This window comes from Peromyscus californicus, unplaced genomic scaffold (assembly GCF_007827085.1).
Source record: "Peromyscus californicus insignis strain IS unplaced genomic scaffold, ASM782708v3 Scaffold_19__1_contigs__length_69161282, whole genome shotgun sequence".
Classification (NCBI taxonomy): domain Eukaryota; kingdom Metazoa; phylum Chordata; class Mammalia; order Rodentia; family Cricetidae; genus Peromyscus; species Peromyscus californicus.
In genome coordinates this window covers 24171167-24185343 of record NW_026294491.1, presented here as the reverse complement: position 1 = coordinate 24185343, position 14177 = coordinate 24171167, and the positions used below count along the sequence as shown (strand labels likewise).

General features: G+C 45.6%; 1 protein-coding gene across 1 annotated transcript in view; it reads right to left on the bottom strand.

Moving 5' to 3' along the window:
- The window catches only part of Supv3l1 (Suv3 like RNA helicase), a 30038-nt gene extending 17966 nt beyond the window's left edge, over window positions 1–12072 (bottom strand). The window contains exons 1-7 of the mRNA XM_052744869.1: window positions 10820–12072; window positions 9326–9403; window positions 8671–8778; window positions 7998–8112; window positions 6347–6515; window positions 4047–4158; window positions 1156–1233 (exon numbers count right to left, since the gene is read on the bottom strand). Coding sequence (XP_052600829.1) covers window positions 1156–1233; window positions 4047–4158; window positions 6347–6515; window positions 7998–8112; window positions 8671–8778; window positions 9326–9403; window positions 10820–11303 — 1144 coding nt within the window. The 5' untranslated portion in view covers window positions 11304–12072. The remainder of the gene's footprint in view (window positions 1–1155; window positions 1234–4046; window positions 4159–6346; window positions 6516–7997; window positions 8113–8670; window positions 8779–9325; window positions 9404–10819) is intronic.
- Window positions 12073–14177: the final 2105 nt, after the last annotated feature.

Sequence of the window (14177 nt, the reverse complement as noted above, 5' to 3'; positions counted from 1 at the left end):
TAAAGTCAGCCTGGGCTACAGAGTTTGGGGAAGAAAAGAAGGAGGAGGAGGAGGAGGAGGAGGAGGAGAAAATCCACTTCAAAAATCAGGCAATACACTGGGCATGGTGGTGTACACCTTCAATCCCAGCACTGGGGAGGCAGAGGCAGGTGGATCTCTGTGAGTTTGAGGTTAGCCTAGTCTACAAAGTGAGTTTCAGGACAGCCAGGGCTACACAGAGAAACCCTATCTCAAAAAACAAAAAATAAACAAAATAAAAATCAGGCAATACACATGCATTCATGCCTGTGAACCTAAAGAATTCCACTTCTAGGACCCCATCCTATAAAACAAAAATCAAAAGTAAAAAGCTACATCCACCGATAATCCTACTGCAGCACTGTTGGTGATGAGAAAAATGTTCAGCACCAGGAAACAAACTGCAGTGCAGTACAGTACTGCTTCTCAACAGACAATACCCAGACACAGTCATTGATGAGAAAAATGTTCAGCACCAGGAAACAAACTGCAGTGCAGTACAGTACTGCTTTTCAACAGACAATACCCAGACACAGTCACCTGCAGAATATGAAACAACAGAACCAGAAAACAGCAAAACACAAAGTTCTAAGTCCTTCAAACAACACATGCATAAAAAGACTGACATGAACCATATCAAGACATTAACAGTGACTGTAAATATGGCAAGACAACTTTCTTTCCTTTTCTTTAAGGTAGCCCAGGCTGGCCCCAAACTTGCTGTGTAATCCATGATAATCTTCTCCCCTTCCGATAGTCCTGCTTCCTCCTCCCAAGAGCTAGGACAACAGGAATGTTCAACCATACCCGGTATGTGGTTCTGCGAATCAGGCCCAGGGCTTCATGCATGGCCTGATGGCAGCTACTCTACAGATTATTTATGTCCCTAACCTCAAATTTTAACTGTTTTGGTGCTAAGGATTAAACTCAGGGCCCTCCTATGCTAGGAGAGTGCTCTACCACTGGGTTATATCCTCCGAAATTCAAACATTTCTACTTGAGTTACTTGGTTGTGTTAACTTTATAACTCACAAAACAGGATTTTTTCACTATCAGAATAATATTTAAATAATATAAAAGCTTATACCTTTTCTCAAAAAGAGAGGCAGCGGCTGGCTGAAGCAGTCAGACACTCACCTAGCAGTGCTCTGGTCCAGGCCCATCCTCTGGCTGAGTCTCTAATCATCTGAATTTCATCGATCACAGCCACTTCATCTTAAAACAGAAGAGTCCCCATGAGCAATAAGCCACTTACACTGCAACACCAGCTCCCTCACCAGTCTCATTCATTACCACGGCTTACTGGGTACATCTTTCCTAGCAGGCTTGTTCTCAGTGGTTTGTTCCCCTTCAGAATCCTATGAGGTTATCTCCATTTGAATGGCAAGTAAACGGCGGCCCAGGGAAGTTAGACAGTATGTGTAGGGATAAGATCAAATCCAAGCCACCTACTCTCAACACCACACTCAGCCACTCTCCTCCACTGTCTCCATCTGTCCCTCTCTCTACAACCTCAGACACACCCTGCTAACTCTGCCTACTACGAATGACCACAGTGGGCTGGAGGCAGCTTGATGGGCAACAGAGTGCGTCCAGAGGATCGGGATTAGCGCCCTCTCTTAAACATGAGTGCACAAATACACACACCCACACACAATTAAAAATAAATCTTAGCGCATCGTGGTAGCACGAGTCTTTGATCCAGCAGTAGAGAGACAGAGGCAGGAAGACCTCTATGAGGTTGAGAGGAGCCAGGTCCATATAGCAAGTTCCAGGCCAGCCAAGGCTACATAGTCTCAACGAACAAACTAACACATCTACACAGTGGCAAAGGAGAAGACAGACACCTATGCGTCCAGGAGTGAGGAGTGGAGAGCCTTTCAGAGACTTAAGAAGCTTCCCCTGAGACCGCTCTCAAGACCAGCAGGTGCAGTGATGGAGGACTCCTCGGCCCGCGGGCTCTGCTCATGCTTGAGGGTTTCCCATCATCATGGAAAGCAAGGCAGCACCTGGTTTCCCTCCTCAGGCCCAAATACTCCCCCCCCCAACCCCCCGTTTTTTGAGACAGTGTTTCTCTGTGTAGCCCTGGCTGTCCTGGATCTCGCTCTGTAGACCAGGCTGGCCTTGAACTCACAGGGATCCACCTGCCTCTGCCTCCCGAGTGCTGGGATTAAAGGCGTGCGCCACCACTGCCTGGTTTGGCCCAAATACTTCTAACCATGCTACACTGTTTCTGTAAGTCACACTTTCATTTCCCTCCCAAATACCAAGGAATTGAGAACATCAAAGAAATCTAACTCATAATGAAAACAAGATTAAAAATTACTCATCACATCAAGGCATACAAACAGGTTAAAAAGCAGGAAGCAGAGAACCTATGATTTGTGTGTGCATTTGCATTGTTATAGGTATGACTTTTACAACACACTGAAAAATATAAAACTATTTATTTGAAGAGTTGATTTTAAAAAGAAAAACAAACTGTTAGTAAAAAAAACCCTATGATCCTTACTATATTTAACATATTCACCCGAGTGCATAACCTACCGTAACACATAACAAAATCTGAATATTAGCAGAGTTCAGAAAATATACAGGTTAATTAAAAATCACTGTTTGGGCCGGGTGGTGGTGGCGCACGCCTTTAATCCCAGCACTTGGGAGGCAGAGCCAGGCGGATCTCTGTGAGTTCGAGGCCAGCCTGGGCTACCAAGTGAGTTCCAGGAAAGGCGCAAAGCTACACAGAGAAACCCTGTCTCGAAAAAACCAAAAAAAACCAAAAAAAAAAAAAAAAAAAAAAAAAAAAATCACTGTTTGGGGACAGGTAGGATTAAAACCTACATATATCTGTTTTCTTTGTCTGCTTACACTTTAGGGTTTTGTTTGCTTGTTTGTTTTGTTTTTTAAGATTTATTTATTACGTATACAGTGTTCTGTCTGCATGTACACCTGCAAGCCAGAAGAGGGCACCAGATCTCATTACAGATGGTTGTGAGCCACCATATGGTTGCTGGCAATTGAACTCAGGATCTCCGGAAGAGCAGCCAGTGCTCTTAACCACTGAACCATCTCTCCAGCCCCTACTTTAGTATTTTAAAAATGAAGCCAGAAAAAAAAAAAAAACAACAACAAAAAAAACACCTGGGCAGTGGTGGCACACGCCTTTAAACCCAGCACTTAGGAGGCAGAGGCAGGTGGATCCCTGTGAGTTTGAGGCCAGCCTGGTCTACAGAGCGAGTTCCAGGACAGGCTCAAAGCTACACAGCAAAACTCTGTCTCAAAAAACTAACTAACTAACTAACTAAATAAGCCAGAAGTTCATTAATGCACTGTATACAGTACAGACTTTTTTCAGCACTGAGGATGGAACCCAGGGCCTTACACTTGCTAGGTAAGTGCTCTATCACTGAGCTACGTTCTGGACCCATGGCAAAATTTAAACAACCTAAATATTCCTTAATAGGGAAAATGAAGAATTTTTGTCATAAAAAAATATTATGTAATGGTTTGAATGGATAAACTCCAAATATATATATATCTCACAACCAGACTACATCTGACTTTTTCTTTTTTTTTAAAGACAAGGTCTCACTATGTAGCCCTGGCTGTCCTGGACTCCTTATGGAGACCAGGCTGTCCTGAACTCCTTATGGAGACCAGGTTGTCCTGGAACTCATCATGGAGACCAAGCTGTCCTGGAATTCATCATGGAGACCAGGCTGTCCTGAACTCCTTATGGAGACCAGGCTGTCCTGGAACTCATCATGCAGACCAGGCTGTCCTAGAGTTCATCATGCAGACCAGTCTGTCCTTGAGCTCACAGAGACCCATCTGCCTCTGCTCAAGTGCTGGGATTAAGGCACTGGGGTTAGATCAAGCACGACACAGTTTACTGTGAAGCACCAAGTACTCAGTGTACTATCTTCTTCCAGATTTTGAACGTTTTCATCAGAAACCCAGACCTACATTCTAAGTTTAACTGTGCTGACACCCTCCCCATCCTACTTTTATGAACAGCATATACATACAAGGAGTTGTAACACTGCACATCTCCACAGTACAAGAGACATGGGTGGCTTGTTTCCCCTCAGGCTCAACTGTCTGCCGCTCTTCACCCGTCACCAAGTCACACGGTACACCCTGGAAGAGAAAAAACAAAACAAAACCCAGACTTATCTCTGACTTGAAAATGGTAACAAAAGGTAGCCTAGGATGTTTAAAAGGATGCATTCCATTCCTATCAAACTTATTCAAATAGCTGAATAAAATATTCCCAATGCTTTTACACACATACTTACACACACACACATACACACACACACACACACACAGAACCACTTTGTTGTACACTTAAGATAAATTTGGAGAAACGTCCAATCAGAAGAACCCTCAGCAGAGAAACCATAGTGGTTCCTGATCCTTGAGACAGTCTCATGCAGCCCAGGCTGGCCTCAAACTTACTATGTAACCAACTATGATTTGAACTCCTCATCCTCCTGCCTCCAGCTCCCAAGTACTGGGATTATAGACATGCAGCAAGGCTCCCGGCTAACATTCTGGCTCTGGTGTCTGTTTCCTTTTGCAGTAATAGGTAGTGGATCCAGGCAGGTGCTCTACCACTGGGCTCCACCTTTCACTTCCACTCTGCACATTTCAGCACTGGTGGAATGAATGCGATCAACATGAACTGTTTCTACACTCAAGAACACCCCTATGAGTAAAGCTTGAGAATAAAGAGGCCTCACTTTAACTCCCCTGAAGAAACATCAGCGCCATGGCACAATGGGGTTCTCAACCACTCTAGGCATGGCTACAGGCATGGCTTTATTTTGGAGAATGCAGCGCTCTCCAAAATAAAGGATGCTTTGTGCTCAATCTGAGAAAGTCTAGTCAACAAGCAACTCGAGTATTTAAAACATAAAAAGGCTCCAAGGGGACAAAGACAGAATGAGGAATTCTGAAATTAATGTAAACTAGAAAAATGGGCACAGCATGTGAGGACTTAGATGGGAGCCTAGGAAGGACTAGAGAGACTGTTACTTGAGAACTGACATAGAAAAATATTTAGGATTTTTTTTTCTTTCCTTTTTTTCCCCCCCGAGACAGGGTTTCTCTGTGTAGTTTTGGTGCCTGTCCTAGATCTCGCTCTGTAGACCAGGCTGGCCTTGAACTCACAGAGATTCGCCTGGCTGTGCCTCCCGAGTGCTGGGATTAAAGGTGTGTGCCACCATGGCCTGGCGTTGATATTTTATTTTTTTCCTTAAGCATATGTGTGTGCTACCTGTAGAGACAGGAAGGTGTTGGGTCCCTTGGAGCTGGAGTTACAGGCACTTTGTGAGCTAGCCTACATGGATCCTCTGCAGGAGCAGCAAGCACTCTTAACCAGTGAAGTCATTTTTTCAGCCCAACAAAACTTGAATTTGAATATGGATTAAGTATTAAATAACAGTAGTCTATCAACTAAATATCCTTTCAGATAAATATTCTATAGTTAATGGAAAAAAATACATAAAAAATAAAAACCCAACCAAGTCTTCGTTTTGAAGACAAACATCCAAAATGTATGGATAAAGTATTACATATACAAAAAAAAGTAATCTTTTTTTTTAATGCAGAATACAAATTATCTAAACCAAACTGGCTAACGTCACATCATGCTATACTAAGATAATGAAAAGTGGCCCATTTAGTGAGACAATGCTCAGACCAAAGAGCTTCAGTCCAGTTTTGAAAACATGGCTCTAGTCCTGATGAGCAGTTCCAGCTCAGAGCATCCAAGTCTGATCTAACACTGCTAAGTACACATCCTGGCGAGGAACAGTTCAAAGAAAGTTTCAAATAACTGATGGTTTCTTTCTTGAAAAAGCAAATAAATTAAAAAAAAAAAAAAAAAAAAGGAAATGAAGCACATGTAGAGTTTGATGGTGGGTTCCTCATCATTCTCTCTACAATAAATATTCTAGTAATATTTAATCTCGTTCTCTGTACTAGGTGTTCATTGATGTTCTTTTGGTTTTCTGAAACAGGGCTTCCTATGTAGCTCAGGCTTGCCTCCTGCCTCCATATTCCAAGTGCTGGGATCACAGGCCTTTCCTCACATTTTCTCTGAACTAAGGATACAGCACATGGGTGGCATGTTGGAGTCCGGCATCTCTTCCTCCCGCAACTGGGTGGGGCACCATTACCTTTGACAACTGACGGCTTCTCAGGGCACTACACAGGCATTTCCTGTCAATAGTGAATTACTACGCAGTTTCCCCACCTCCACCTCCACCCCAACAAAGGAAAGTTATCAAGGAAATGAGCAAACACTTGGTAGTGTACTGACAGCAGCATTACTCTTATCAAAGATCTCGTGTGCCAGCAGTTTCAAAGGGCCACAGTACACTCCAGATTTCGCTGACAAGTATCTCTGGATTGCATGGTAAGTCTTTCCACTGTTGGTGGGGCCCGAGTGGAATATTATCTTCCGTTGTATGGCTCTGGCTTCTGGGTACCTAAAACATGAGTAGGTAAAGAATTAATTCTATTAACCTCATAACCAATCCTAGCAGACAGTCTTTGAAACTCACTGAAGGGATGTGTAACCACATTAAAATAACAAGACTTCCAGAATGGACTTACTGGAGAACCCCCAAATGCAAAAGAATGTTTTGGCTATCTCAAGGTTCTGAAAATGAGTTTAAACTGGCCCCATAGAGATGCTTACATCATTCCCACATTCCCACAACTCTGACCCTAAGACCCCAAAGGAAATACCCCCAGCCTAGTAATGTCAGTATTTATAAAGATAGTAACTGAGCCTCTGCTTCTGGCCACGTGGACTGACTGGGGAGGAGATGCCCCACCACCATCTGCAAACACAAAACGAGGCAAATACTGCAGTAACTCTTTGGGACAGAGACACAGGCAATGAGGACTAGACTCCTGACCGAAGGGGGCACTGGAGATGATCTTAAGACACCCCATCAGGACAAAGTGATGGAGGCCAAGCAAAGGACAACTGCCCTGAACAAGCAGGCCAGACTTAGAGCTGCTCAAGTGACTGCAATTTTTTTTTTTTAAAGACAGGGTTTCATGTAGCCTAGGTTGGCCTCCAACTTGCTATATAGCCAAGAATGACTGATTTTTTTTTCTTCTTTTTCTTGAGACAGAGTCTATGTAGCCCTGGCTAGCCTGGAACTCTCTATGTAGACCAGGCTGGCCTCGAACTTACAGGGATACTCCTTCCTGTTTCCTGAGTGTTGGGACTAAAGGTGTGCACCACCACGACCAGCAACTTTGAATTCTTAACCCTCTGCCTCTACCTCCCAAATGCTGGATTTGATGATGGATTACAGGCATCTACCACCATGCCTGGCTTTATTCAGTACTGGGCATCAAGTCTGGAGCTTTGTCCCTACTAAACAAATGACCTATCAACTGAGCAAACTCTCCAATCCAGATTGAAGCAGTTGGGATTTGAATGGCAGAATGTCAAAGAGCAAAAAAGATGCAAACAGTGGGAGCCCTGAAGTCACCGTGTGGATGGGAAGGGGGGTTCTGTGGGGTTTTGGCCAAGGGCTGGGCTAGACCTATGTACGGTGAGACCTGGCAGGGCCTAGAAGCAGCCCGCAGGATTTGAGTGGAGTGTCTCAAAGGCATCACAGTGCTAAGATGCTGAGCTCCGGCGATGGGGAAAGAACTATTACCATTCAGGCAGTCAGCTAAGACATCAGGACTACAACTTAGAACAATTTTGCAAAAGAAACTTTATCTGAAATCTGTCCTAAGAAAACCTTAATCCAAGCTCTATCAGGATGAAAGGGACATACCAATAAAATGTCTGACAGAATTAATCTCTTTGTTATTTTATTTTATTTTGTCTTCCGGAAAAACAAAATTTAGACTCTATAATTTATTATCTAGTATAAAACAAAAGCATCAACATTAGTTTCCCCAAATTAGGATATCCCATATCAGTAAGCACCAGAACTAACCAGTTGGGCGGGATCCTCAAGTCACTGATCTTACGGAGGTCATCCTTGCATTCCAATACAGGAAATATCTGTTTGGCATGTCTCAAGAAAAATGGAAATAAGTCGTCCACGTGGGCTGTAAAACAGCACAGTGCATTAGCATGCTCGCTCTGCATGAATGCTCCAAACTGAATCTCAAACTTGCAATCCTGGAACTCCTTTGTAGACCAGGCTAGCCTGGAAATGACCCAGGTTGGATTCCCAGCACCCACATGGCAGCTCACAACTGACTACAACTCCAGTCCTGGGGGATCTGATACCTTCCTCTGGCCTCTACAGACACCACGTGCACGTGGTGCACAGAAATATGTACAGGCACAATACCCGCACACATAAAATAAACATAATTAAAAGAAACCCAAGCAGGCCCAGGAGACAGCTCAGCAAGCAAAGGTACTGCTTTACAATCCTGGGAACCTACAGCGGGAAGAGAGCAGACTCCCAAAAGTTGCCCTCTGACCTCCAACCAAGCGCGCGCGCGCGCGCGCGCACGCACACACACACACACACACACACACACACACACACACACACACACACACACACGCGCGCGCGCGCTTTTTTCTCTTCTTCCCCCCTTCTCTATCTCACATACACAAAATAACTTTTTTTAAAGAATTCTCTAAGCACTTGCCTGCACTGAAGCAGATATCATTCAAGACAATGTGAACGTCCACATCCAGAGAATGGGATTGCATAATGTAATTTCTAAAGCTTATGAAAGCTTGGTGGAAGAGACGGGCTGTGGAAAACACAATATCAAAGCATACAAGACTTAGTCTTTATTTGCGTTCTCAATCTTAAAACATATACAGACCACAGCAAGCTCCAAGCGCCTATTAACAGTTTGGTAGCACAGTTGGTTTATTATAAGTTGGGCTAAAACTGAAACTAAACAGGACCCTGAGGCAGGCTGAACATGTAGCTCCTCCTGCACTGTGCAGTCTGGCTTGCAAGATGGGCTTGGGGGTCCCCAGAGAGACTTTTCTGCAGACTACAACTATGGACTGTAACTACATATAACAAAGTACAAAGTAAAATGTAACAATTCTATAAAGACGTTATTGGCAGAGCTGGAGAGACAGCTCAGTGGTTAAGAGTGCCCTTCCAGGGAAACAAGGTGCCATTCTCAGTGCCCACGTGGTGGCTCACAACCATCTCTTAACTCCAACTCCAGGGTATCCAACATCCTCTTCCATGGGCACTTCAGGAAAGTGGTACACAGGCAAAATACTCATAAAGTGATAAAAATAACTGAAAATAAATCTTAAAAAAGTTGTTGGCCTTACCATCAAGTCCATAGTCCGCACTCAGTTTTTGAATTTCTTGCCTCTTATAAAACTTGTCTAAGATCTTCTTTACTTCGTCTAAAAGAGAGATATGAAGTCACAACACTAAAGGTAGCAGCCTCAGGAATGCTGCAAGAACGTGAAGCTGTGAGCTGATCCCTCTTGGTGAGTTAGCGTGCAATGGAGTGTAAGGAAAATGACAGAACAAAACAACACAACATCCCTGTTCCACCGCAGACACACAAGGAGAGAACCAGCTCCACAGAGTGGTCTTCTAATGTCCACTTGTGCCCAAAGCTCCCAGAGGAGCCATCACTTCCAGGAAGAGGTGAGCCCTTCCACTTTCCAAGGCAGAAGTACCTCACTGCTAGCAGTAGTGTTGGCCATGGTGGCCCGTACCAGTAATCAGTCAGTGGCAATCCCCTGTCTGAGAACAGCCTGGGCTTCTTTTGAGGAGGGAAAGGGTAGAGGGGGAGGAAGGGGAAAGAAGAGGAGTACTATTTTGTTGATTAGTTGAAGACAGTACTGGGAAATGAACCTAGGGCACTGCACACATGCTTGGCAAGCGCTGTATCCCAGGGCTGTATCCTCAAGCTCATTTAGAAACAAACAAACTTAATTTTGAAACAGGATCTCTTTAAGTTACCCTAGCTGGTTTTGAACTCACTCTATAGCCCAGGCTAGCACTAAACTTACCATCCCTCTGCCTCAGACTCCCAAGATAAAGTTTGTTTTAAAGTCACAATAGGAAGCATCAATTTCACTTATTAAAGCCAGCTGCCTAAAGGTCGTCGTTCCTGGACAGCTTTTGTCTAGAAGACATGGTATTCTTTCAATCTTCAAGAATGTCATTCGGTTGGAGGGAACCTTTCACCCTCCTCGTCATACAGTGGCCATATAATCTGAAGCCCCGTTCCACTGAAAACATTTACACACTTGTCAAACTCACCCGAACCTAATTGGTAGGACAAAACCCACTGCCACCAGTGTTGCTAAGTTTTTGTTTTTTTGTTTTTTCTTCGTCTCTGGAACCTGGGAGGGTAGGGATGTCTACTACTCTTGGCAAGGACTCATTTATCAACTTCTATCTTGTATTTACATGTCGGTCTACCTCGTGGGAGAGTACATTTATTGAGAAATCGGAATCGGACACTCGTCGTCTTGGCAACAAGACGGCATCTTAACATTGTTAGACATCCGAGTCCAGTCAATGGCAAAGAATTCTGAAAGTCCTCGCTGTCATCCCTTCACGCCCTCTGAGGACCCGAGGAGCACAAGCGGCGCACCACTAAAGGACAACATTCTTTCCTAACCCTCTCAACCCAAGAGACGGAGTTTAACCACTCAGACGAAGGACGGGAAGGGTCAATGTCCCTATAAAGGGAGCTAATGAATTAGCTCCGAGTGCTGAGGGCTCCAGAAAGGAGCACACACCGCACTCCGCAGATCCGAGCCTCAAACTCTGCCGCTTCGCTGAGCGGCTCCAACACTCACTCTTGTCCAGGGGCCGAGTGAGCTCGGCACCCACGTCGCCGTCGGCGCTGGGACCCTGAGGCTTCACTGTCAGCGGCACGAACAAGGACGTGTTCGGGGCTTTGGAGCCCCCAGAGGCAGAGGAGGAGGCGGCTAGGCAGGGAACGCGTCCCGGAGCCCCGGGGAAAGGCCCCACGAGGGCGCGAAGGGCGGAGCGGGTGGCCGCCCGGGACGCAGCCCCGCGCCCCGCCGGGAGCCGAGCCCACAGCAGGGCACACCGAGGAAAGGACATCGAGGCCGCGGCTCCAACCCGAGCCGGGAGAAGCCCGGCGACTGGGCGCTGAACAGTGACGCGCGCCGGCGCCCGCAGAGCGAAAGGACCCAGAGCGGGAGCAGGGCTGTCCCAGTATGCGCCTGACCGTAAAGGAGATGTAAGGGCAGGAAGCTCGCTCTCTTCGAGGGAGAATGACGTCTGTAGGGTACACTGGAGGAAACAAGCTCCCATCCTCTCACGCTTTCTGCGGCAATTGGCAGCAGCTTTCTCCAAAGAAGGGGAGAATAATCAGGCATCTCTAGGGACGCCCCGGATGAGCCAAGGGGAAATCGTGCAAGCGTCGTCATGTGACCAAACTGGCCACTGCGGTGAGCCAGCATCCAGCAGCACGTGGCTTTAAACGCTAAAATTCATTCCCCAAGAAAATTGGTGTGTTATCGTCCTTAGTTCCCTGGTAGGATAACGTTGGAGGACATGACTTGACCTGTTACAGAGCAAGACGAGTTGCAGAGAAATTTCTTTGTACGACAGTAGGTAAAGTCCTTGTATGGCACATGTGTGTCCCTCCTCGGTGTTAGGACTCGATGACGGAACCATGAGCATGCTAGACATTTGCTCCACCATTGAGCTACAGGACTTAAACATTAATGTAAGCAGCTTGCACTCCTCACAACTCGAAAGTCAGAACAGGACAAAAGTAAACGCTGTGTACCTTCTTAAAAGATTAATCTCGTTTGTATTAGTTGGATACTGTTTCCTCCCGAGACTGAAACATATTAAGTTCAAAACAAACGGCCAGATGTTCCTTATACTCCTCCATTCCTACATTGTGATCTTGTAACTTTAAGTGACGTGTTATATAAGTAACATTCTGTGTCTAGTAGGATTCTTGAAACAGTTTGCTAAGTGCTTTTGATTTACAAGGTAACGTTAGAGATTTAAGAAGTCCTTTATGTTCGGTTGGAACCTCCGTCTCGCCCCTGCATGATCCGGAAAGCCCCATTTATGTCTCTGCCTGTCTCTGCCCCCAAGTCCCCCGCCCCCTCCCACACATACTCAGCCTCCGAACAAAGGAAAGGCGACAAAAAGTCCAGTTCCGAATTCTTAGCGGCTACTACAGCTTCCTCCCCTGAAGTTGCCAGCAGCTCAAGTCCCCATCTAATGCGCTCAGCTTTTGACCATACTAGGCACAAACCCAGCTTGTGGCGTACATGTCATCATCCCTTGCCTACAACCTATGAAGTCTCCCTGCTTTCATTTGTGGGCGCTGTTCTCTCGCCTCGATCTCTGGGACTGGAAACCCCGCCCAGAAGTTGCTTTGCTCAAATAAGCCCGTTGTTACACTTTTTCAGTTTGGCTTTCTCTGGCTTACTGTGTGGGTGGAGAAACCTATTTGGGGAGGGGGGGTGCAGAAAACTTATTACTTTACACTCAATTTCCGATCTGATTTTGGTGATAATGGTACCCGTTAAATAATGGAAGTATTTATTACTATAATGGGCTAACAGCATGTCCAGGTAGTAATTTCCAAAGCTACAATGAGATTTCTGCAGAATTAAAAGCAAACAAGAGACATGGAGAAATGATAAGTGAAGTCTAGTCCGAAGACAAATGTAAGTGGCCTAGAAATCAGGTTGCTGTTAAACCTGTAATTCGTTAAATCTGTAATTCGTGAGGAGAAAAGATCCAAGTCCGTGATTGTCCAGTTAAAGCAAGCTGTATTTGGGGGTGCACCCGGGACTGGCTCATTGCCTGCCTCACCCTAAGTCGGAATTTACAAGAGCAGCTCCCGCTGGCCTTTTAAGTCCCTCTTATAGGAGAGAGATAAGGTATTCACAGGGGCGAGAAGGTTGGCTGTTATATGCTGTTAAAAGGATACAATGAAAGGGGATGAACAAAGGCAAGAATATATATCAAGTGAATGGGGTTACAAGCAGTTTACATCAGACCTAAGAAACAAAAACTCTTTTTTTATTTTTTAATTTTAATTATTTCTGTTTGGTTTTTAGAGGCAGGGTTTCCCTGTGTAATAGCTCTGGCTGGCCTGGAACTCACTATGCCTCTGTCTCCCGAGTGCTGGGATTAAAGGCATATGCTACCACCGCCCGGCGAACTTACTCTTAACTACAAATAGAAACCTTATTTAGCACAAACAGGGACTTGTCCCTTAACTAGGACTCAGCACAGAGCAGACAGGAACTTTTTTTTTTAAAGATTTATTTATTATGTATAGTGTTTTATCTGCATATATGCTTATAGTCCAGAAGAGGGCACCAGATCGTCTGTCTCAAGGATACAAGAGCTGGTCTGTCCGCCAGGCTCTTTGACTTAGTGACAACCAGAAGTCAACCTGGGGTGTGCACCTCACCTTTCAAGAAGCAACCCACTGCCCTCTTCACCTGAGTTACAAGAGCAGTGTTAATCCCTGCCCTGGGATAACGACGGTTCCAGTAAGTTCTGCCCTCCTTGTCTTTTGTCTGCTGTCGGAGGGCCCTACTCCCTGTGGGGAGCAGTCCTCCTTGTCTGACAGCTCTCCTGAGCTTGGTGTAAAATGGATGACTCCCTCCCCCCATTGGGAGCTTCCTGCTCTCCACCTGACCTCATTTGGAAGCTTCTTTGAGCCCAGATGCCTGACTTATCAAGTGTGACCTTTGACATAGTTCCTTGCAGATGCTCTTCCCCTGCTGCCCATATGGTAATTAGGTATCGGACTCCAGCTGTATGACAGGAGCATGCTGCAAAGTGCAGACTAGGTGATGTCCGGCTACTCTTCCCAACCTATATATTCCCTTCACTCTGAAGTAAAGTTGAGCCGCAGCACTGAAGCAGACTCCTGGAAGGCTATTCCCGCCTTACTCACAGGCTGTAAAGCCCTGCACGCCACCTCTGCTCCCTTTGCCCTTGCAGAGTGGTAGCCAACAGACCACCAGGAAAAAGGGGAGACCCCACGGTCTGCAAACTACCCTCCCTCCTTTCTTCTGAGGACAAGAGTTCTCCAGGTGGATGAGCAAGTACACTCCTGTCCTGGACCCAAAGGTCTCCCTTAATACCACCCCATCTTCTTGCCACCTTCTCCGTCTGATCCCTTTGACCTTTTGCTTCCTG